General features: G+C 46.2%; 1 protein-coding gene across 1 annotated transcript; it reads right to left on the bottom strand.

Moving 5' to 3' along the window:
• Nucleotides 1–435: 435 nt before the first annotated feature.
• CPT1C (carnitine palmitoyltransferase 1C) lies at nt 436–24,573 on the bottom strand. The gene is made up of 18 exons (XM_066627739.1): nt 24,433–24,573; nt 23,150–23,289; nt 21,489–21,660; nt 20,100–20,201; nt 17,990–18,127; nt 16,011–16,088; nt 15,800–15,907; nt 12,439–12,523; nt 10,974–11,169; nt 9,789–9,977; nt 8,449–8,554; nt 7,390–7,506; nt 5,790–5,954; nt 4,597–4,731; nt 2,498–2,650; nt 1,699–1,812; nt 1,426–1,518; nt 436–534 (listed from the first exon to the last, which is right to left on the bottom strand). Exons 1-18 carry the CDS (start codon nt 24,571–24,573, stop codon nt 436–438), a joined length of 2,331 nt encoding a protein of 776 aa, XP_066483836.1.
• Nucleotides 24,574–25,404: the final 831 nt, after the last annotated feature.

Here is a 25,404-nt window from a genome sequence, read left to right as displayed (position 1 = left end):
TCCTAGCAACTAGAGACAGAAGGCTGTGGAAGCACACCTTCAAAATACCCTAGACAGCCCACTACACAAGCCTAGGAGAATTCAAGTTCCAAAATTCTTCTAATCCAGGCTCAAGGCTTGTAATCCAGGCCTTGCATCCACAAGTGTGCCCCAAAAGGAATCCAGGAGATCTGGCCATTATCCGTTCCATTCATAAGACCTACCCGCCATAGTGGAAATATTTGGGAGAGGTGCCATTTGCTTATGGGATTGCGGTGTCCAAACTCCCAAATCCAAGAGTGGGACAGTCATCTTGCCCCTCCATTGTGCTTGTAGAAATCCTCAGGTCCTGCACTACCCTCCCCTCCATATGTCTCTGCAGATCAGAGAACAGAAAAACACACTCAGCGTGTGTCTCAATGGCTGGCTGAACATCCTGCTGGTGCATTTATTCAGTCACTTGCCACCAGTGGGAGAGGAGCTTTTGTCCAGCTGGAACAAGGCCAAGACGTCCAGCATAGCTTTCCGGATGTTTGATCCAAACCGGTGTGCATCCTGTCAAAGAAAGTAGATAGATAAAGATCTAGAAACTTGGCACATTTATAAGTGTACTTCTCTGAGTGGAATAGTTGGAAGCCCCGTAGCCTGATTTAGATCGTATTTTACAAAATAAATTCCAAAAGGTTCTTGTTCTGAGAATCCAAACAAAATCTTGAAATATCCAGGCAGAATTTGTCAGCTCAGTTTCCAGAATCCAGTTTTATGTATGCCTCATAAGTCATCTTTAGATGTTCTAAATCTGGGGATTTAGAACTGCTTGGCGGGCCCCCAGGATCACACCATACTAGTCCGGCCCCATCAATGATGTGCACATGCAGCCACCCTGCACTCAATATTAGTCGCTACAAACAAATGCTGGACTGGGGGAGGGCAGAGCTAAGTGCATTCATCATTGATGGGGTGGGGCTAGTGCAGAAGTCCCTGGGATCTCCATTTGTTCTTCACAGATTTAGCATGCCGGAAGAGGGCTAGAGAGAGTCAGGCTTAGAAAGCAGCTAAAGACCATTACTACACACACATACACTCTACCCCAGCTTCCACCAGGCAGTATCATCTGGACAATGGGCCTCTACACAATCCCAGGCCTCAACAGTGTACAACAAGTAGAGAGCAGGAGCAGCAAAGGTGTACCACCAGCCCCTACAGATGACTCAAGGGAGAAACCAAAGCCACACAAGGCAACAAAAGGTAAAAAGTTAGACAAGAATCATGAACCAGTCCAAACTGGGGGAGAAAGCTTTGCCTTTGCCCAGGACCTGCCCCAGCCTATAATAATGACATGTAGATGTCTAGGTGTGTACCAGACCTCACCTCCTGCCAATTGTCAAGGACTCCTAGCACACTCCCTTGTTCTCCCTCAAGAAATTCAAGAGTTCTGGAACTCACCGTCTCAGGACTGGAGATTTTGCAAGACACGTGAAAGTTGATAATATCTTCACCAAGGATTATGTATGACACTCCATAACCATTATCATCAACCTGTCCAGGGGTGGAGAGAAGGGAAAGAACAGCTGTAGTCAGAACTCCTGACAGCAGAAAAGTGCTCCTAAAGAACCCAGGAGATTTAGCTGTCAGACGCCCACCCCACCCCACAAGCTCTAGGTCATGAAGCCGCCACTCTTCTTTGCCTCAGAAAACCCGAGTCCTGCTCCTACTCACTGGTCCAAATCCACCCCCACAAGAAACATAGTCAGGGTGGTTCTTGAGGTCAAATAACTCAATCTGCTGGATGGGGGTCTGGCTGGTGGAGAGGCGCCATGGCTCAGACAGCACCTGATCAAGAGAAAAAAGCAGACCACAGATGAGACAGAACTCTGCCACCATTGGTGCTCATTCTCCAGTGCTCTTCCCCACAAAAATAGGCCTCTCATGACATATGGAGTGACTTAAAAGTGGGCCAGTGACTCCTCAACATAAATCAATAATTGGTTCAATGTCCACAAACTGTGATCCTAGTTTGTATTAATTACTGTGCATTTAGAGTGAATGGATGACTATCCAAATTAAGTAACACAGCATAAAATATACAATGCTCTCTTTACGGAATCAATGCAGAGTCCCAGCATTCAGTGGTGGGGGGGAGAAGAGATAAGGCATATGGGTGGGATAGAGGTAATGTGGCAGGGTGCTCTCCTTATACAGGCAGGCAGATTCAGGTTCAAATGCCCATTCAGTCCTGAAGCTCAGTGGGTGAAGCTCCAGAAGCTCACTGGGTGATCTCCTTTACTAAAAAGAAAATCCCACGGTGTTCAATAGGGTTTACTCCCAGGAAAGTCTGTATAGGATTACAGCCTTAATCCTCTCATCCTACTCTAACATGACATGGTGTGTCATGTCACTTGTAAAAAAACTGATGGTGTACCCTGAAAATTTTACTGCCTTGTCAGTATATAGTAAGATGAAAAAAAGCTGAACATCACTGAATTTGGACATGCACATATATACACACAGCACATACCTCATGTAGAAAGGGGGAGTCCACGCCAAGATATTTGGAGACCACATAGAGGCAAAAGAGATGCCTGTCAATGCCAGCACCAGTCATGGCTTGCCGATAAAGGTTCTGATGTTTCTCGGCAGCCACACGGAACAGACGTAGCCTTGTGTTATCCTGCGATGAGAAGGATTGGGATGAATAGAAAAGATGTTGCTGGGTCCTCTGCATTCTCTGGACTCACCCTCCAACCCTCCAACCCAGGTTTTCTCCTTCCAAATGAACCCCATCCTCTTTTATCCTCTTTTATCAGTTTCAGTTTCAGCACCTTTATTCATCAGCACCTTTATTGGCATACAATTACAACACATTGAGAACATTCATACATAAAAAGCTAGGGGAAGCCAAAAAGAAAAAAAAAATACATATGCTATCAACATAGCAGACTACAAATGACACCTATAACCCAAGCACTTCAGAGAATCGGGGCACGCTTCAAATTGGTCGCCACAATTTGTGAGATAAATTTAGCTATCTGAGAAACAATGTCAGAATCAGTGGTGGTTAATCCTCTTTTATCAATATCACATACATCTAATCTATTGGAAGGAAGCTGGGCAGCTGAACAGCCGAAATTATGTCACACCATTTAGTATGAATTCTAATCTAAATCTTGAGTTGTTTTCTTTGGTGGCTGTTGATACAAGTTCATAAAAAAAAACAATCTGGTGGTAATGGTACAATGATGAAAATATCAACTTTCATTTCAACAACAGTATTAACTTCAAAACAGCAAGATTCTAGTCCTCGTGGACATAAATAAAACACGTTAGCAGTTAGAAGGCATTGTAAGTGGCAAAGTGTTGCAAACTTAGGTGGGTTTGGGGTGCTCAGAGTTCTTGGTTCTCGAACCCTAAAGCCCTCAAGGCCCTCCTGTTCAGTAGTACTGCCACAACCCTGTATGTGCCAGCGTCTCAGTTCAGGGCTTAATTCTGACCCTCTAAGGCTTAATTCTATCCCTTGCAGGCACTGAGCTCTTTCTCCAATTAAAGCTTCAGTCCTCAAGTTTCTAGACCTCAATGAGTACTTGGTACCTTGCTGAACGGCTAGGCAGGATTCTGAACCTTTGTCCCCAACGGACAATGAAACAACTTAGTAAAACAGATTTTAGTTTATTAAATGCATAAGGTTACATAAGTCAGCAAATGCTAGAGGCATAAACATCTAGGAAACATATCAGCAATAAAATAACAAAGCTAGCTGGCTATCTCTATTAATCCCTATCTCTCACCTGGGTCAGCTTCTTGTAGATCTTTTAGCTCCAGGCTACCTGTGAGGCCACATGCCCATGTTGGACAATGGAGCTCACAGCGTGCAGGATGTTGCACCCAAAACCTATTCCCAAGAAGGACCAGGACACACCCCTTGGGCCTCATTATTATACTTCTTATGCTAATAGTACTGAGGTGACTTCATACTTATTTAGACTGTCCAATCAGAAACTTTTGAGGACAGAACCTTCTTGAAGTGGGCCTGGTTGCTAGCCCTCTTAGTTCTTACCCCTCCCAACTGGAGATCCATAGCTGCATTTCACCAGCTTGATAAGGCGCCATTCTGTCTGCAAAGGTGCTACATTCCAATGGGTTGTAATTGTTATTGTCTGTCCTTTCTGGCCAGCAGAGGAGAGACAACAATCTTTGTGTTTGATTACTCACATTCTTGCTGCTAGGAACTGCTAGCAACTTCTCCGTTACTGACTTAGTTTGGTTCAGGCTCCACATGCTAACCAAGGCCTAACATGTACATATTCACGACACAAAGTGTAAAGAAAGAGGACTTCCAGCACAGTATCTCTTCCCCATGCAATGGCCTCCAAGGTCAACAAATCCACATCATTTAGGCTCTGTCAATTCCTTATCCAAAAGTAGCAAAAATGAAAATTCTGCGAGAAGAAAAGGCAATGGAAGGAGAGGGTGTCCTGGTTTAAGAAAGTATTTAAAAAACAGTTTATGCTAATCTGACCACTTTGCTTAATCCATCCCAGAATTTGGGGCTGAGCCACCACGAGGCTTTCAACCCAGCCGTTTTTCAAAGACCAACCCACACTTGCATCTAGGACTTACGGTCTGCAAAGGATCCATCATGGCCCTGACAAAGTTGCAAGACTCGATGGTGCAAGAACGGACTGTTTCCGTGCGGCCTTCACGAAAGAGGCGTGTCATGGATGCCTCATAGGTGAGGCAGAACTTGCTCTTGTCCTGAAACAGCAGGAGGAAGAAATCCCAGTTAGACAGAAAGGGATCTATAGCGGAGAATGACCAGAGGTTGCCTTTCTACCTAGGGTGGACTGACAATTTTTAACAGAGTGCGTCCATCCCTCACTTTTCTGAAATGCAACTTGACATTGATTAAGAGCCAACTCAGGGCCAGTTTCAGGTTTAAACAGGATCCTCAGAAAGATTACCTCTGGTGGACCCTCTTACAAGGGCAGGCCCCTCTTCCTACAGCATTCTAGTTGGCAGCTGCTGTTATGGATAAATCCCCCCATTTTATTTTTATTCCTGCTTATGCTACTCTGATCTCAAGAGATATTATTTCATACACCAGCATACAAGATAAACGGTACTCCCAGAATCTCTCACTGCACAAGATGTACCAAAGACATTATGAACTCTGACATACAGGCCATGTTTCTAAAGACAAGCCTCAGACTCTTGTTTGTTTGTTTATATTCACTCCCTCCTCTCCTCCATAGTCACACATCCTGGAAGGAAATGATCATCTCTGTGTCTCTAGGATAATGCAGCTTGATAATCCCGTCATGCATCTTTTCATTACATCTATAGTTTGCTCTTCTGAATGCCATCCCAGTAACTTCTGTATATTGTACCGAAACATTGGATTATACCTGTATTTTACATTAATGTATATTTCCCTCATTTTAAGTTGCTAGACATCTTCTGGCACTGGGGTGCTAATCTATAGTTTTAGCTGACATTGGTAGCCCTGTTTATCTGCATCCTGCTTGATTAAGAGAAATTCCCTTCATTCATGCCAAAGTTACCCATTTACACATTAAAAACAAGCACTTCAAGTTACACATTTATCTCCAACTTGGATCTGCCCCTGCCACAAAACCCCTACTGGAGTTATGAGCCAATCTGGCCTCAAAGAGGAACCTCTCTCATCTGGTCATCAGTTGTCACACTGCTAGGGCCACCCAAATCATGAATGCCCTGTGGCTTTAACAGCCTTCCATCTAACTGTGCTCATGGGGCCCTGTCTGTCAATTCCATCCACATGCCAAGTGTCATACCCGAAAATGTGCCAACTGAATAGCGAGTTGGATGAAGCCATCTGGACTGGCACGACATTTCTTGATGAGACCCTTGCCAAACTCCTTGAAGGGGAAGATGTTGAAGTCAATGTCGTTGGCCAGAGCATGGGCCACCCTAAGGGACTGTAGGATCACCTTCTGGCACTGAGAGTAAGAAGGAAGAGCAAGCCATGAGGGCATGGAGAGCACAGCATAGGACACCTAACCATTGACTTAGCGCATTTATTTAGCCGAGTATAACTGCTTCACCTAATTTATTTGAAATTCTTACCTCAACCTAATAAAGTTGATATTGTTGTCCTCACATTATCATCAATGGTTCTTTGCATTTGTACAGTGCATTTTTAACATACTAAGGGCTACACATGTTTTATCTCAATGTTATCCCTACAAAAACCTGGCAAAATGAATCACAGTCCAATCCCAAACAACCTTCCACGGCCAATGCAAATGCAATGCAGCCCCGAGGTCAGGGAACAAACATTCCCTTTCCTTGAGGAGGCCTCCGAGAGTTCAGCCCTTCTCATCTGTAACAATCCATCTCTTCGACACCAGACATTCGGCTTCCAGACCAGCCATTGCCGCCACACCCTACTCCATTGCCTATTTTCACCACCCCACTGCGATTCAATGCACTGGCCTTGAATGGTGAACACATGGTGCTGCTGGCAGAGGACTACAATTCGGCACACAAGCAGTCAGAAGCAGCAGCAGAGGGTGCTCACATAAATTCACCCTCCTGCTCTTCCATGTGCTGTCTGTTGCCATTGATGCTCATCTATCCCTCTCTCTTACTCTGGTAGGCAGAGCAAGTTGAGCATTCCCTTTCTCACTCCCAATCAACCCCTGCTCTTGTTGCTCTGATCTTCTGCCATGTCCAGCTTAGTTGGACAGCCAGCCTGTCTCTCCAAGTGAAACAGAAGCACCTTCTGGAGCCCACCTAGCTGTCCCGATAGTCCTGCCCTCTTCCTCCAGTCTGCAGCAAAGCAAGTGAGGAACTGGGATGCCCTATCACCCCTTCCCCTTGGGGAATGTGTCAATTCTTCCTTGAGAAAGGTGGGGGGGGGAGGTAGTTTGTTGCAAAATTCTTGGATAGGGAATAAAATCTGGAAGTACTGATAACTTTGGGGTGTGTTTGGTTTCATGCCATGATCATCTTGGCAAAAGCTACAAGAAGCAAGCAGTAAGGCCCTCTATACGATTTTCAGACCTCAATAATAGTAATAATAATAATAATAATAATAATAATAATAATAATAATAATAACAACTTTATTTTTACCCCGCCTTTCTCCCCGAAGGGACTCAAGGCGGCTTATAACATATTAAAAACAATTTAAAAACAAATAAAAACATATTAACACATCATAAAAAACAGCAGTCAGAGTAAAAAGAAATAGGTAAAAAGAGCATAGAGCAGCAGCAAGTCATAAAAGAATCAAGAAGTTTGTCCCCCCATCCAGCTCCTCCCACACTTGGCCTACCAACGTAAGTCCATTCTGTCCAATTCCAAAATATCCCAGCTTCTCTTGCACAGATCTCTCTCCCCCTCTCTCTGCCCACATTAACTCTAAACTCACCTCTGCTGGGATTTCCCACTGCAGTTTTTTGGGTGGAGGGATGTTGGTGTCCAGGGTGCCTTTGCAATTCCCATCACTGTCATACCCAAGCTGGAATGCATCTGTGGCGAGGGTGTACTGTGAAGTAAACACATCTAGGTGAAAACTCCATTATCCTGCACCTCTTGGTCTAAATCAGGGGTCAGTAACCATGTTCCACATAGGGTCAGACACTGGGTACATCAATAGTAAGAACGCATGTGTATTCGATATGCATACACAAACCTCTCAATTAGGACATAGAGCTAAGAAAAAGATGGGCACAGTGTGGAGGAACACATGCCAGAAAGGGGACAAAGCTCAAAGGAAGCTTCTGCCCTTGGTCTGCTTACAGTGTAAGCCTTTCAGAAATAGAATTACAAACTTGAATTCTTTTTTAGGACCACCTCAAAAAGATATATCTGGATATATCTTTTTGGGTTTACTGGTCAGATGATTTCAGGGGGCGAACCACAGCCTGCCCATGAGCTGTAGGGTTGTGTACCCTTGGTTTAAGCCAGCACCTTCTATTCTGCTCCCAGAGCATCTAGAAGTCTGCTTTTCTTTAATGCAGCAGGCACAGCCTGCATCACAAGTGACTCAAGTTGAATACAAGCACAGCAACCCACACCCAGCCACGAACATCCAGGGACCCACTTTCCTGGAACCTGATTTCACGGCAGTGGTCGCATTGGCAGTGATCAGCAAACAAGACTTGCACCATCACTGTTTTGCCAAAGTCAGAACATTCCCTCAGAAGCCACTATCTCATCACAAGGTGCCTATGAGATGTTCCCACTGGCCAATACAGAGAACAGGAGAAGGAGCTGTCATGCAAGTAGAGACTTGCACAGCAGCTCTTTCTCCTCCCACCCTCCCCACAAGCCTCTGAGCTTTCTTTGAGGCCACGCATGTCATTGCAGAGGCCTGGGAGAAAGGCAAGGCCCATGGCCCAGCTTGCCTCAAGGTCCAGCACAACCTGGTGCCAGTACTCTTAGTAGACCCCAATCTAGACCCATTCTAGAAGAACTGGACCCTCACCTCCCAGAGATGTCCAACGATGGGTGCATCAGCCCATGAGTGTTCTGCATTGACTCCTGCTTTTCCATTGCGGTAAATGATCAGCGTGAAAGACTTATCATACCATCTGTTACAAACAAGGTATTGTGAAAGACTTCTTATACCTCCACTATGGTACCACACAGATCCCATTCATCACCAAATCTCAAAAGATTCCCAAGTCTTGGTTGGGGGAAGGAAACTAGGGAGATTCATTCATTCAATGTGACCAGGCTAGGGGGCCTGATTGATCCACATAAATTAGGGAGCCAGGCAGAGAATGAAAGTACAGTACTCTAGTAGTGCTCTCAAGTGAAAGAAAGGAGCAGTGGTGGGGTGAAGGCTATGGGGAAAATGAGCTGAGTCACAACACATAGAACCTATTCAATTTCTGTTTTTCTCTTTGGTAAAACAGAGCTAAAGAGAAAGGAATTGGCAAAACTGAAGGGGATGGGGGTGGGAGGTCAGGAAGAGGGTGACTTAAAGAGCTTCTCAGCAAAGTGGAGTCAATTTGGAATGGAACAATCATCACCACCACCAGCACTGCTGCAAAGAAAGGTTGCTGATGAGAGTGAAGATGGGGTTAGATTGAAGCCTGCTGGATGGGGAAAGAGAATCATCAAATGATGCCTGGAAACTCTCCCCGGAGAGATGCTTGGGTGGAAACTGGGGAGCACTCTCTCTTGGACTCAAAGTTTGGGAAGACATCTTAGGGGTGCAAAAGGGAGGGATGGTCCCATGTTTAAAGTACATGAATGTATCAGTGGAGAATGTATAGCCTTTGGTATCAGTGGAGGAACTGTTCCAGGCCCCCTCACTAATGCCGAATTCTGTGGATAACGAAATCCATGGGGTGGCCACTGGCAAACCAGAAGAATCTTCTAGAAGAGTCCGAGAGGCCTTCTGAAAGGCACTTTCTGCTTTTCTGACAAACCGGAAGTGAGTTTCAGAAGCTTCCAGGAGGCCCTCCAGCCATGCGGTTGGCATCTGTGTATAATCAAATCCATGGATGCCAATAAGGAGGGCCCACTGTATACAATGGTACAGAAAAGGCTAAGTTAAACTTGGGAATAAATTCTACACCAAGAAGGAACAAACCCAGGGATAACCCCAGGGAAGATGTGAGGTTCTCTGGTGACCTGGAGACTGTGTGTAGTGGGGAGAGGCATTTTCTTGTGTATCTGAAGACTTGAGCTACCCAGAGCTTGCACGCCCTCTGTGGTGCAGTGGATGGGTTCCCAGAGGTGGGAAGGGTTGGATGTGGTGGGTTTCTCTACCAAAAGACCACAGAGCATTCAGGGCAGACCAAGAGGACAACCCACCTGTCACAGCAACGCCCATGCAACAGAGACTTGCCATAGGCGTCCAGCGCCAGACCTGGATCAGGCCCCTGCAGCCCTTGCTCACTGGTGTCCAGAGTGACAAAGAAGGCTGCTTTCTCCACTATACTCAGTGACTGCAGGTTCTTCCCCGACTGGAAGTAGGTTTGGCGGGCCTGGGCCCAGGGGTCTCTGCAAAGACAGTTAGGTAACAGGAGTTAGGGAGATTTGGCTGCTACGGGGCTGTTGGACTGGACTTGGCTGGGCTAGCAGCAGTGGATTAAAAATTATCTGACTCCAGGGGTAGTTTCTCCTCAGATTAAGAGAGGTGCCCTCCTGATTTCTGCCCTTGGGGCCAGCATTCACAGTTCACACAGGTCTCTTAACAAGAGCAGTAGGGAGAGATGCAGTAGGGGCAATTGGAGCTGCTCAGTGGGCTTCACCAGACCTGTACTTTCAAGCAACAGAGCTACAATCAGCCCACACCAACCAGTCTTTTTTTTAAACACCCATTTTTAAATCCCAATTCAACAGAAAGGAGTCCTTGATTCTTTTTCAAGTTGATTTCTTGGCATAGAACTTTATTTCCTGAGATGCTCCTCTGGGAGAGCACCAAGCTTTGTTCTCCCTCTTAACAGTAAGGGTGATGGGGAGAGATATCAAAAGAGGAGCGAGTATATTTCATGCTCTTCAGTACTGGCAGGTGAAAATGTGGGTTGTGTGAACAAAACAGGTTCTGGGGATTGTTACTGATGCAAGGCCAACCCATTCATGAGGCTGACCAAGACAGTCGCCTGACCAAGACAGGAGACACTGACCTGACTGCCGTTTACCCACTCGCTTTCATAGTTCTCCCTCCTACTCCCTGCACACTGTAGCCGGAACTATCCTGCTTCCTGTTCATCACCCTCTAGCACACATGATGGTTGCCAGTATGTCACATTGCTTTGTTTAAACAAGTTTTAATGCTTCCAGTGCAACTACGCAAAAAATAATGCAATGGGCGCACCAGAAGGGTGGTGCTACTTACATAGCATTCCTCTGTACCATGGTTTCCTTATCCATCCGGGGGCCCGCTTGTGTTTGGCATATATGGGGGCCCACCTGTATTTGGTATTTGGGATCTTGGGTCTGCCCTCTATTAATGGTAGACTGAAGGCTTGGATCAGGACGGGGGCAGTCTCTCACCTTTCACCAGCAGTCATGGCAGGAAGTTTCTCCTCACCAGGCAGAGGCGGCGTGAGGTCATTCAAGATGGACTGGAACTGAGCCTGGAGCTCGCGTGGCTGCAACAGCCTTCCTTTGTGGTACAGCCAGACACGAAACATGCGCCCGGCGTGGTACACAGCAATATGCTTGCTGTCCCGAAGGTGCTGTATTCTATCTGTAGGGTAAGAGAGGAGGGAATAAAAGGCGAAAGGTCTGCGAGGCAGACACAGTGCAGTGGCACTAATCTAGGCCAATCCTGAACATTTCTGGTTTAAAAGATGGTGGGCAGCAGGGGAGGCCTTTTCTGAAGACCATAAAGAGTCATTGCCAGACTCAGTATAGAGTAGAAAGAACAGTCTTCCTCCTCCAAAAAGGGCAGTCCCTTATATCCAGGGCAGCAATGCCACCATTCCAGGGCCAGCACTTTACAAACATATGAAGATGCCTCAGAGTGCAGACAAATCCTGCAAATCCTGGGTTCAAATCCCTCCTCTGTCATGAAGTTCGCAATGTGATCTTAGGCCAGTCACACTGTCCTAGTCTTATTGACTTCTCAGAGGCTATATTCTTATTCACTTGCCTGGAAGTAAGCCCTATTGACTATAATGGGATTTACTTCTGAGTAGGCATGCATAGGATTGGGTTGAGAGTCATTGTGAGGACAAAATGCAAGGGAGAACCTAATGCATTGCCCCGAGCTCCTTGGAGGAAGGGTGGGACAGAAATTTAACTAGACGTTTAGTATTGTCTACAGATTGGTAGAGGTTCCTCAGGGCTTCAGTCAGTTCTACCTGGAGATGCCACTGAACCTGGGACAGATTGTGTGCAAAACACATGATCTAAAACTGAGCTACATCCTCGCCCCGTCCTCCTGCATCACTCTCATCCGGAGTCAAACATGGAACTTTTCTAAGCCTATGAATAGAGATCTCATAAAGAAATATTCCATACAATTAAGGAAGGGCTGAAGTTGGTTCTCAACTGCATATTGGGGAGGGCACCGGGCCGTGGGTTGTGCCTTGTCGTCTTGGGCCACTGTGAGATACAGGAAGCTGGACTAGGTGGGCCTTTGGCCTGATCCAGCAGGGCTCTTCTGGTGCAGATGAAATCAGAGCCTGGCACATATCCAGCACATAAACATATGTGCACTCTGATAGAGACTTTGAACCACTCCAAAGGGTATGTCCATGTCACCAAGGTCTGCTGTACCCCTCCAGAAGCTCCAATTTCTTTTCCCCGCCTTGAACAGATGATTTCCCCCAATTCCTCTGGGCAATAACTAAGTTCCCTTCTCCTTCCTTTAACAGCTGAGATTATGGGGAAAGATATAGAAGAGGGATAATCATCCCCCAAGCGCCTCCGGCACCTCAGATGAAGAGGAATGCAAGTACTTTGGCAATGCTGATGCTGGGAGAGGGAAATAAAGTGTGCAACAACATCCTACCTCCCTTCAGGCCCGGGATACGGGTTGTATTAAATATGCGTTCATACTGAGCCGAGCACATGGGAAGGCAACCTTGGATCATCAACTGAGGATCAGCGAAAGGGGAGAAAGAAAGAGAAAGACAGAAAGAGAAGCAGTCAGAAAGATGCAGTTGCAAAGCTGATATTGGGGGGGGGGGAGATTCCTTAGCGACATCGAGAGCCCCATGCAATTCAGACCCCACATCACTTCGCTCAAAAAGCTGGTGAAGTCTGGGTCAGCTCACAGACAGCAGACAAAGTTCAGAGTGCAAAGTCCAAGACTGCAGGATGCCCCTTATATGCCCCTTTTACTGATCCTTGTCCCTGAAAACTCCCTCTCCGTCTTTGCCTTTGGGAAATGCCTTGTTTCCCAAATGTTCAGAAATGCCCCCACCTCCCACCCTCCAATGCAGGAAATCCTACAAAACTCTTGCTAGAGAGAGGTACTTATGTTATTACTTTTCAGGGTTTCACTCTCGTTTCAGGAACTCAAAAAGTTAAATACCTATGTAAGGAATAGATGGGTCTTGCCTCTACTGCATATGTCGGTAGATGCATGTGTGTGAACACTAAAAGACTATGCAGAACACAACCTGCCACTTCACAGTTGCAGCAAAATTGTGTTTTTTGCAGCATATCTTTAACAAAAACAAAACCCAAACAGATGGCTATGCTACCAGCTGATATACAAAAGGGGATCAGACAAATTCAGGGTGTGAGTAGTGGGGGCAAGTCTGCTACTCACGATGACCATATGATACCTCCTGCTTTGTAGGCAGTGTGCCTTCAAATACCAGGTGTGGGGAAAAGAGGAATATGGCTTCATCTTCTGCTTGGGAGCTTCCCAGCGGCAACTGGTGAGCCACTGTGGGAAACAGGATCCTGGATTAGATGGGCCTCTGGCCCGATCCAGCAGAACTTTTCTCATGTTCACCCCTCCTCCTCCCCTCTCATGTTCACCCATTTTAGAAATGGGCTATGTCAGAAGGCCAGATGCAAGGAAGGGCACCAGGATGAGGTCTCTTGTTATCTGGTGTGCTCCCTGGGGCATTTGTTGGGGCCACTGTGCGATACAGGAAGCTGGACTAGATGGGCCTATGGCCTGATCCAGTGGGGCTGTTCTTATGTTCTTAAGCGGTATAAGCAGTTGGTTGTTAGATGAACAATGCACACCTGTGAAGTCATGACTTTGCACACATGCCCATAACCCACAGCCTGTAGGCAGGAGCAGGAAAATGTGCAAGAGATTCAGAAAGGCTACCAGCCCAGAGAGAGAAAGATTTGTAGAATGTAGCTTACATCTTGGACAGTGGAGTCTTGAGGGTATACCCATGATTCCAGAGCGCAGAATTCAGAAAAACCAGTGGGATCAGTCCCAGGCCACAAAGCCCATCAAGAGACACCATAAAGCAGACTGGTCCTGCAAAAGTTCCCATAAACAGTGGCGGGTGGGGAATTCTTTACAGTGTCCCCATTTCACTTACCCAGGCCCACTCCAGGCAGCCGGGTGGTGTTGAAGAGACGTTCCCACTGACTTGTACATAGTGGGATGCAGGAATAAGGGACCATGCTCTGTTTTGCGGGGGTGGGGTGGACACCCAGGATTTGGTGGGGGGAAAAATACCAAAACAGGGAAGAGTTGTTTTTTTCAAAACACAGTTAACAAACCTAGGTCAGTTAAGGAACATTTTAATTCAATACATAGACAAATGTGTTAAATAATGAAGGAGCTAAATCAGTGGTTCCCAAACTATGCACAGCAGCACCTCAGGGTACCAGAGAACTCACAGGAAGTCCCCTCTTTTCCCAGGTGCCACCATCTTAGATCACATGAGAAGAGGCCGCAGCAAAAAGAAGGGTGCCCATGACCACAATAGGTTTGGGAACCACTGAGCTAAATAATCCAAACTGAGAAAATTCTAGGTCAAAGAGCTTGAAGAAATGAACCACACTGCCTAGTGCCCACAAACGTCCTAGGCTTCAGTAGTGCGCAGAATGACTTGTGCATTGTCTGTACAGCAAGCAAGTGACAGCTGTCCCATTATAACTGCTGAGAGGTGTTTTTTTTAGAGTGTTGGACTTAAGACTGCAGAGGCTGGGCTCAAATCCATGCTCTGACACAAAGGTGGCCTCCAAGTGATCTTGCTCCAGTCACTACCTTCCCAACTAGATCTACATCTAGCTCCAGATCAGAGGCAGTCCTTGGCAAGTTGTCCTCCATGAGCTCCCTTGTATCTCAGTGGTTGGTAGATAATTTGGCTACTGGTTGGTAGACATGAGTGCAGGGGGTGGGGGGCGTTCTCACTGCTACCTCTGGCAACAGCAGCATCCAATCCTCCACAGGTGGCCTGGACAAGCATCAGCTGCTACAGAATGCCTGGACTCTGGCAACTGTTCTGCCCTGCCTACCTTATTAGGTTGTTGTGGAGGAGAAAAGTGGGAACACACACACACACACACACACACACACACCATGAATCAGTACTTTTATTTGTTTTTTCCACATTTTTATACTGTACTGCCTTTCCTCCAAGATGCTCAGGGTGGTGTACATATTTCTCTACCTCCTTTTGTCCTCGCAACAACCCTATGAGGTAGGTGAGGCTAAGAGTTATCCCAAGGTCCCCTAGGAAGTTTCATGGCTGAGTGGGGATTTGAACCTGAATCTTCCAAGTCTAAGTCTAACACCAGAACCACTACACTATCCTGGCTTTCTAGAACTTCATTAGTAGAAGTTTTAATGAAATTTGTACAGTGTTTGGAGCCTAGATCGTGATGACACTTCAGATCCATGCACAAATCGGTTACTGGCCTCTCCATCTGCCAATGTGGTGACGGGGGGGGGGGGTGAACAGACTCAGGAGACCAGGAGTCAAATTCCTGGATGGCCTACAATGCAACCAGCATTTGATCCTGCTCATTTTTTGCTAGCACAGAATTTGTAGAAAATACAATCCTATACTCACTTCCCTGGAAGTAAGCCCCATTGAGTATAATGGGACTTCTGAGCAGACATGAACAGAATTGTGCTGTAAGAGAAAGTAGGAACTTTCTAATATTTAAAAGAGTACAATATATTTAGAGGCCTGTGTGTGGGCAGAGGGGACAAAATAACAGAGGAAAAATTGCAAGCTTCAACTGGAGTGATTTTTAAAAAACTTTCCTTTTTTGCTGGACCTCCATGCTTTACACACACACACACACACACACACACACACACCAAGCTGACAACAACTCCAGACTCCACCTTCTTCTCAACCTGACCATCACTTCCCCATTCAGAGAGCTTTCGCTATCCCAGCTGCTGTACCCTTCCCATCCCAGACTTTGTTCCCACTCACTGGCTTGAGCTCCTCCCGAGTAAGTTTCCTTCGGTACATCAACATGGCATAGACAATATTCCCAGCACGAGCAGCTTGGATGGGAGTGGGGGTGACATATAGGAAATCCTACAAAATGGATGGACAGAAAAAGGAAACAGAGAGATCAGAGGAGCCTGAAAAGAAGCAACCCCCCCCCCAAAGCTATCTTGCCTGACTTTTTGAAACTCACCATTGCATAATAGTTGCTATTTACCATCAGGGGGCCTCGTCCACGGAGATAAACATACTCTTCCCACCAGTCACTCACCTGGAGAGAGAGAGAGAGAATTGAGAAAGGAGGGTCAGCAAGAAATAAATAGCCTACACGCAAAAACCCTACATGCAGCACTGCTTACCAGCATCAGTGGCAGGTTTCTCAGCAAGCTGGGACAAATCCATGCACTGCACCCCTCATGGCAACCCTTGCCAACACTCTAATCATGCACTGAATGCTACCACTGCCACTGTACCAAGAATTTAGGGGTCAGACTGGCCATGTGAGTGATGGGCATGAACCATTGGCCAGTGTCCAAGTTGACCTACCATTGATAACACTCTCCAGCTGTTTGGGGGTCCCAAAGAACCCCCTTTTAGGTTATTAAATCATCAACACAAAAAAATAGTGAAACTCACATTATTAAAAGCCATCATAAACAAAGTCCAAATACCTCATCAGGCCTAATCACATTCAAATGTGACAAACTTACAAAAAAGACTGTGCTCCTCCTGGTTTCCTACTATTAAATCTACATAAGTAACAAATACAGTCTAGCATCAGCTCTACATTTGCTGATCCACAACATAACCCACTTCAACTCCTGTTGGACATAACCCACTTCAGTACAATCTGATTACTAAATCCACAGCTCTCCACAACCCTGTACATAACTAATCAAGCTTACCGTGTTTCCCCAAAAATAAGACCTAGTGTGTTTTTGAGAATTGCTGAAATATAAGACCTACCCCAAAAACAACCCCTAGTTGTGATCAGGGCCCTGATCAGTTGTGATGGGGGGGGGGGGCCTCAGGCCGGGCAGGCGGACAACGTGACCGGAACGCTGCACTCCCGCGCGCCAACTAAAAAGCTCCTGCTGTACTGCCTTGGGCAGAGGACGCTGAGGAGGAGCTGAGGTGGGAAGCAGCAAGCGAGGCAACCCTGCCTACCGGGCTCTAAGGCTCTCCACACCTTCCAGGAAGTAAGTCCCATTAACTATAAAGGGACTGACTTCTGAGTAGGCAGGCAGGCAGGGATCCTCCTGATCGATTAGGGAACACCCTCTCCACACCTTCCAGGGAGTAAGTACCATTAATTATAAAGGGACTGACTTCTGAGTAGACAGGCAGGCACAGATCCTCCTGGGCATTTAAGGGATACCCTCTCCACACCTTCCAGGGAGTAAGTCCCATTAACTATAAAGGGACTGACTTCTGAGTAGACAGGCAGGCACAGATCCTCCTGGGCATTTAAGGGATACCCTCTCCACACCTTCCAGGGAGTAAGTCCCATTAACTATAAAGGGACTGACTTCTGAGTAGACAGGCAGGCACAGATCCTCCTGGGCATTTAAGGGATACCCTCTCCACACCTTCCAGGGAGTAAGTCCCATTAATTATAAAGGGACTGAATTCTGAGTAGACAGGCAGGCACAGATTCTCCTGGGCATTTAAGGGATACCCTCTCCACACCTTCCAGGGAGTAAGTCCCATTAACTATAAAGGGACTGACTTCTGAGTAGGCAGGCAGGCATCTCCCACGCGCACCACCTAGAAAGCGCCTGCAGTGTTGCCTTGGGCAGAGGACGCTGAGGAGAAACTGAGGCAGGAAGCAGCGAGCGAGGCAACCCCGGGCTCTGAGGCTCTCTACACCTTCTAGGGAGGTTAACTATAACTATATAATGGTTATAACCATTAACTATAAAGGGACTGACTTCTGAGTAGACAGGCATCCTCCTGGGTGCTGAGGAGATATTTTTGTGAGGTATATTTTTGTACATGAATGACTGTGGATTGTTGTACATAAAAAAAAAAAGACCTACCCCGAAAATAAGACCTAGTGTGTTTTTTTGAGCAAATTATATCTTTTATTTATATGTGTGTGTGTGTGTGTGTGTGTGTGTGTGTGTGTGCGCGCGTGTGTGTTACCTTTGACCCTTTTTAGAGATGACTTACATAGTTGGTAGCCCACCAAGATTTAATCTTGAGGTACCACTGCAAGCGTGGTCCTAGGGTCCGTTCAAAGTCCCGAGCAAGGGCTGTCATACGCTGGAACTCCACATCTGTCATCAAGGGTCGTACGGACTCGAGATACTAGAAAAGAAAGATGTGTGAGGTCAGGAGACCATGATAGGAGAGACATCTCATTGTTTCAGTTTACTGCCCGGTTTGTCAACATACAGAGAACAGAGGACATCAGTTCCCTCATAGTACCCTGAAAAAAGCACTTGGAGTAAGGGGGTCCTTATAAGGGCAAGCCAGTTTGTGAAAATCTGGAGGAGGAAGTAAAAAAAGAGGCATATTATGTGCCTCCACCCCAGATAGAAATAATGCAGCTTCCAAAGTGTCAGTTAAGAAACTTTTTTTTTTAAATTTGGAGGAAGTGAAAGATTGGAAGGCAGAATTACAAGAATCTGCATACAAAGTTGCCCTTTTCTAGCTTTCTAGTCCCCTGGTGCATCTGTCACCCTAAATATAGGAACTGGTCATGAATTCTTCCAGCTGGTCAAAGTAATCTAACGTTGTTCTTATCTGAATAAATTTCCCTGATATACAAAGATGTCTTCTTCCAAGTCAGACCACTAGCATAGTATTTTCTGCACTTTGGCAGGAACTCTCCAGATTTCAGATAGGGGTCTTACCCAATCCTACCTGGAGACGCCATTGATTGAACTTGGAACCTTCTGCAAGTACAGCTCTATTGCTACAGCTCTATTGCTATAGAGAGTACTCAAACCACAGTTTCTTGGTTCACAGCAAACTGCTGTTTAACAAATTAGGAAGCCTTCTATGTAGCTGGATGTGCAAGGAGAGGAGGGAAGGGAAGCAGGAAGGAGGACATCTTGTTGCCTGCTTCTGATCCACCAAACCACAGATCGCTGGACTGATAATGTAATATCTCATCCAGATTAGCAAAGAACCAAAGTATACCATGTTGTTGTAATGAGGGAAGTCATAAGGAAACTCCAGAAAAGCAAAAAATTATGGCGTGCAAGAATGGCAGAGAGTTAAACGTTGTTCTTTGGTTTCAACCTACCATTTCTATGTCAATAATTGTATGAAGTTTGCAGCAACAAAGTTTATAAAAGAGGAGCACAACAAAAGCTGAGAATAATAATGTGTAAATACAGGTGTGTGCCACTTTGCGATGTACCAGTTTATGCTGGGATCGCATAACCGATGACAACATGTGGTCACATGGTCGTACAGGCCCCACTCCTGAAGCCTCTGAAAGCAATGGGAGCTCTGCTCCCCTCACCTCTGGAGGGTTATCTGAGCCTCCCAGAGGTAGTGCATGTCCATGTGCTGCCTCTGCAAGGCTCAGACTGAGGGAAATTGTGTCTTTTGCGTGATTTCCGGTTTCCTCTGTGAAACTGGAAGTCGAGCAAGAGACACAATTTCCTCAGTCTGAGCTCTGCAGAGGCAGTGAGCAGCCATGTGCTGCCTCTGGGAAGCTCAGACAACCCTCTGGAGGGGAGCAGGGTGGAGCAGCCCCCTCCCTGCGGAGGGACTGGATTGCGTCAAGCACCGCTTGACGACGGGGATCGTGGTTCTGATCCCTGTCATTAAGTGGCGCGCAACTGTATATAATAATGAGGAAACATCTCCTTCACATAGCCCAGGATTCGGATTGCACGAGTATGTATTTGTCTAAGTCTAAAAGAGTATCTAAAAAAAGGCTTTTTAAAAAGCTCTGTTAGCCATTTCAAACAGGCTGAAAGAGGCGATGGTACAAACCTTCCTGGACTATACCACTTCTGTCTCCAATTAGGGAACCATAAATGCTATGGCATGTAAACACACACACACAGAGAGACACACCCATTAACCACCTCCTAGCCCAATGGAAAACTATTATGTCAGAAACAGGACTTGTGCTTCCTCTTCTCCATGGCATGCTAACATTTGTTTTATTTACAGGCAGCAAAGCATAAACATATGCAGTCCTTCCACTTCAGATCCATAGCAGTATACTCCAAGAAGAGGAGCACTACGTATTTTTGTTGCATCCGCCCTCTAGTGGCAATCTAGAGGTATGAAAGATAGGGAACAAAACCGGGCTCACTCTCTGCATGGTATCCTTAATGGCTGGAACAGGCAAGCGAGGCAGTGAAGCTTGGTAGCTGTACAGCATGGGCTTCCTCCCAGCAAAGATTTTCACCAGGGCCTGTGATAGGAGAAAAATGCAGATAGGCATCAAAACAGAACAGTGCTCCTTTCTCCCTTCCATCATTCTTCTTCCCTGGTCTAATTTTCACAGGGGTGGTAAACCTGTGTCTGGGCTGTACCACTTCAGACACCAAGCATGGGGTCACTTGACTCAATGCTGCTTCGTACAAAACATGATCACACACATCAATATATAGAAAACAACATATCAGAGAGAAAGGGTCTAGTCTGGTCTTCTCCCTAACATGCTATTTTTCTACATGCAGGGCTTTATTTGTAATTTTGGGGGAGGGGGAAGCATCTGCATTCTGAAGGATGCAGTTCAGGCACAGGTTTACCACCTCAGCACAAACTAGTCCCCTATGGATAAAGTGTGTGTTTCACTTCTCCATAGCACAATCGGACTTTGATGGGGTTCGGTTCCTCAGTATATATCTGGTTTCCCCACAGCATGCTTTAAGTCACCCCTTCATATGGCCCCATATAGGCATAGCAGATCCACCTCATCTCAATATCTCTATATCTGCTCGATGCCCAAATGACCCTTCCAAGGTTTCAAAAGGGCATTTTAAAACTCAGTTGCATTCCTCCGTGGCATTTAGTCACCACTCACCACTATATGGCTTCTTGACAACCTAACAGCTATTCTTGCAGATCCAGTGCCACAAAGCTATTGTGTAGCACAAGACAGTCCCAACCATCCGTGGTCTTGCTTACCCCATATTACACAACCCATATTTTCAAGCACATTCTGGAACACCTAGCAGGATCGGTAAGTACAGTACAGCCATCATCTGTGGCTCAGATTCACCTCAGTGTAGTTATTCCTTTATTTCTGTATTTATTTAAGAAAATTTATACCCCACCTTTCCAACCACATGAAAATTCAAGGGAATTCTCTGTTCCAAAACATTAGTTTCCCTTTGGCCTAAGCCAGTGTGTGTTGTGATGCCTTAGGGTGTCAGGACACACTCACAGGAGTGCTGCAGATGCCCCCAGTGCCCCCTCCACCTTGGATCTCACAAAATCTCACAAGATTCCCTGAGATCTAAGATGGTGGTACAAGGCTGAGCCTGGAAGAAGAGGCTGTGAGGGCATCACGATCCACGTAAGTTTGGGAACCACTGCCTAAGACTGATTCAGCTCCACGCAGACTCCTGATGGTGAAACCCAAGCCAGCCTCTGTGTGGCCCATCCAGCCCCACCTGCCGCCATCGAGTTCATTCCATGACATGCTCCATTTACCTGCTGTCTTCCCAACAGCACCCTATCCTGCAACACGTACCAGCCAGACCTTGGTGGTGTTGGACATCTTGCCATGCTCCTCATACATCCAGCCATGGTAGCACAGCAACATCTTGAGGATGGTACGCATAGTCAGGATAAGGGCCAACCACAGGCCTGTGGAAAAGGCCAAGGCACTGAGGACATTCTGACCCTGATCAGACAAGTAGTCACTGGGGTCAACATGGTGCAAGGGAGAAGAGTGGAGGAAAACACACAGAGAGACACACACAAAAGAATCCATCTTATTAAGAGAAAAAAATACAGTTTGAAATTTTTCTGAGTCTGATAATCCAGACCTCTAAGAATTTAAAACAAAAACATCCATCCTGCTGTTTCAAGGCAAATACCTCTTATGAGAAGCTCATAAACATGGCAAACTGCACAGCGGTATCCTTCACTAATCATAATTTGGGAATCAGATTAAACTGTCTCTGAACACAGAAAGATCCATGATATTCACAGGGGACAAACCTATGCTCCATAAATTCTTCTAAAGCCATTGCACTAGTATCCAGTGGCAATGTAAGTATATAGGCTCATTAATGAGCCTAACACTGAACAATACAGATGAGGTAAACGAGATGCACGGGGGATCCAGGAAATTACAGGCCAGTCAGTTTAATGTCTGTTCTAGACAAACTAGCAGAAAGCATAATTAACTATAAAATAACTCAAGTTTTGAAGTTTTGAGACAGAATGTCTATTTACTGTCTCCACATTGATAAAACTGCTAGCTCAATCTGCATCACTTACAGTGCAATTCTACACATAGAAGTAAGCCCTTCTGCAGAGGTTCTCAAACTTTGAGGGAGCTTTACTCCCTCAGTAAGTTCTTGCAGGGCTAGGGCAGTGACACGATCCCCAGGATCGCATCACTAAGGGGGGCGAGGGGAGGTGCTTGTACTCACGTTTTGTAGGCAGAGCTGTAGCAGGCTGCAGGAGGTGCGGGAAGCCCTGCGCAGTCCTGCACAGCGCTCCCCGAGGCTTGGAACGTTCGCTAAAAGCAGGCACAAAGCACATCTGGCAAAACGGAAGTGCTCTGCGCCCACTTTTAGCGAACGTTCCAAGTCTCGCGGAGCGCTGTGCAGGGCTCCCCACATCTCCTGCAGCCTGCTGCAGCCCTGCCTTCTTGAAGTAAGTGCAAAGCCCCCCCCCTTCGACCCCCTTAGCGACACGATCCTGGGGATCGCACCCCTGCCCCTGAAAGGGACAGGGGAAGTGTTACACAAACTGGTGGGTTGTGACCCATCAGTTTGAGAACCACTGCCCTACTGTCTTCAATAGAGCTCTCTCTCTGTTAAGTGCAGTAAGGCACGCACCTTTACTGAGCTTTCCATGCTATGCTCCTTATTCTCCTGCAGGGGGTGCAGAGGGATGGTTGTTAACAGTTCAGATTCATTTTTAAGGGAAATGTTCACAGACATGCAATCAAGAAGAGACAGGGCAAATTGTCTCTGTTCTGGATTTAGGTATCATTTTTAAGTCACCTTCTCTAAAAGGGTTCTTAGAGCCCAAACCTAGCCATATCTACTCAGAAGTAAATACCATTTTAGTCAATGGGACTTACTCCCAGTTAAGTGTGGATAGGATTGCAGTCTCAAGTGTCTCCCCACTGATCCATCAGCATCCACCACCCTTTTCCCCTCCCCTTCTTCATACCTGACTGGCAGGTGTTCTTTGATCTTTCCAATCATGCCCATGGAGGGGTCAAGACGAGAGTACTGGGTCACCAGGATGGCAGTAACCATGAACAACCAACTGGAGGGGCTGGCAGGGTACACACCTGTCACAAAACCGTTCTGTGGGAGGGGGTGACAGAAACTGGTGAATGTGAGGGCTGAGAAAATTAAACAGGTTATTTGCTGGGTTGATACATCTGTAGTTTCTAAAGGCATGCTATCCTTTCCAGGGGAAAAAGAAAAACAGCTCATAGAATGAACTTTTGTCCTATTCATATGCAGCGCAATCCTTTGCATGTTTACTTTGAAGAAATTCCCACTGAGTTCAATGGGGCTTACTTCCAGGTTAAGTGTGCTTAGGATTGCAGCCTAACAGCCCAATCCTAACCAGAGACTTGCTGCCAGAGACACATTCTGCCAAAATGCAGCTGCGGTGCAGCATGTGACAAGGCCAATGCATAAGGCCAATGCATATGGCTTGGTTATATAATGTCATCCGGTGAACTCACTGATCACTAGATAAAGAATAAGATTATAGTAGTACCTGAAGCATAATTATGCAAGAACAAAAATACCTTATAAAGCATTACAAGTGTCACTTCCAGTTTCTCCCTGAAACCGGAAGTCACGTGTTTTGAGCCTCAGAGCTTAGTGTGAGCTTGGCAGAGGCTGGAGATGGACGTCCTCTGAGCTCAGCAGCCCCTCTGGAGGCAAGTGGAGCAAAGTTCCCCTCAGCACCAGAGGGGGCGCTTGCGGGGGGTGTGCACTGGGAGGACCCAGACCCAATCTATAGATTAGGCAATCTGTTGGCCTAGGATTCACAGATATGAGAGATCCCTGTAATAAAGTGTCAGAGAGCCCTGACTCCCAGAATCCCCATCTCTGACTTGGCCAAACTATGGTCTTTGCAAAAACCCAAGAATTTCAGCTTTCATTCCTACCACATTCTCAACCAAGAGCCAAGGATTCCTAACGTAGCCAAGGATTCCTTAATTCTTCTTCAACCCATTAGACCAGGGGTCTCCAAACCCCGGTCTGAGGGCCACATCTGGCTCTCGACACCATGATAAGATATATGACGTGGCCCGGGGGCTGAAAAGTTTGGAGATTCCTGCATTAGAGTCTCCTAGTTTATAATTTTAATTCACTGGCAGATTTGTTTTCTCAAGAGTCAGCAGAGGTCTTACCACAGGCTCTTAAGACTTCAGCAAATGTTACCTTTATTTTCAGTTTTTGAGCTGGCATTCACTGCTCCAACCTTACCCGCAACTGATTGAGCCTCTTCTTCCAGGACCGCAGGCCCGAGAGGTACACCTCCTTCAAAGCTGCATGGCTCAGCTGAAGGTCAATGCCTTCTGGAGAGACAGTGAATTGGAACGCCACAGCTTGGTGAGCCTCCGCCATCTTAGGAGGATGCTATCTTGTTAGCTAAGGGAAGACAGACAGAAACATGTTCCATAAGTTCACATATAACTCCCTTTCACTTAGAGTGGAGTTGGGGCTAGAGAGCCAGTACAGGTGGGGTGAGTTAGAACACCAGGAAATAGAAAAGGCAGAAAGGAAAACATTCAAAAAATTAAAGCAGCTAAACCACAAGCTTCCTTCTTTGACTATTAGATCAAAATCTTTCTCTGTCTGGCCAAATTCTACCACACACACTGGAGCCCTCCACAGTTCACTTTTTCTAACCTTGTGTGCAAAATTCATTCCTGTTTCCAGTCACTTCCATTTCCACTTCCAGTTTTAGTAACCTTACTTTTCTAGCCTGACTTATTTAGTTACAATATTTTGTCTCATCTTTCAAGTTGAAACATTTCTCCCTTGGAGAATGGAGTAGAATGGAGTAATGGAGTAGAATAAAACCACAATAACAACCATTTTAAACAACAATTAAAACAGTAAGCAGCCCAAACTCATCAGCAACAAAATCAGTCAAAGGCTGGAATCCTAACCACACTTACCCAAGAGTAACTACCATTAAGTGTTATGGTGTTTACTTCTAAGCAGACATACATATGATGCATAAGAGGTCTGCTAGAATAAAGGAGTACTTACTGCCAGTTTAAAAACTGCTGGGAAGCGTATCCAACAGCTCTCCTTGGGGACGGAATTCCAGTGGTGTGGCACCAGGAAGGGCCCCATCCCTAAAATGTGCAACCCAAGGGTAGCAACGGTAAGCAGTGATGTTGAGCTGAAGGCTCATCATCTAGTTTAGGATTCATGGACTCCCAGGCG

Source organism: Tiliqua scincoides, chromosome 5, assembly GCF_035046505.1.
Source record: "Tiliqua scincoides isolate rTilSci1 chromosome 5, rTilSci1.hap2, whole genome shotgun sequence".
Lineage (NCBI taxonomy): Eukaryota > Metazoa > Chordata > Lepidosauria > Squamata > Scincidae > Tiliqua > Tiliqua scincoides.
This window is presented reverse-complemented; position numbering and strand designations above follow the sequence as displayed.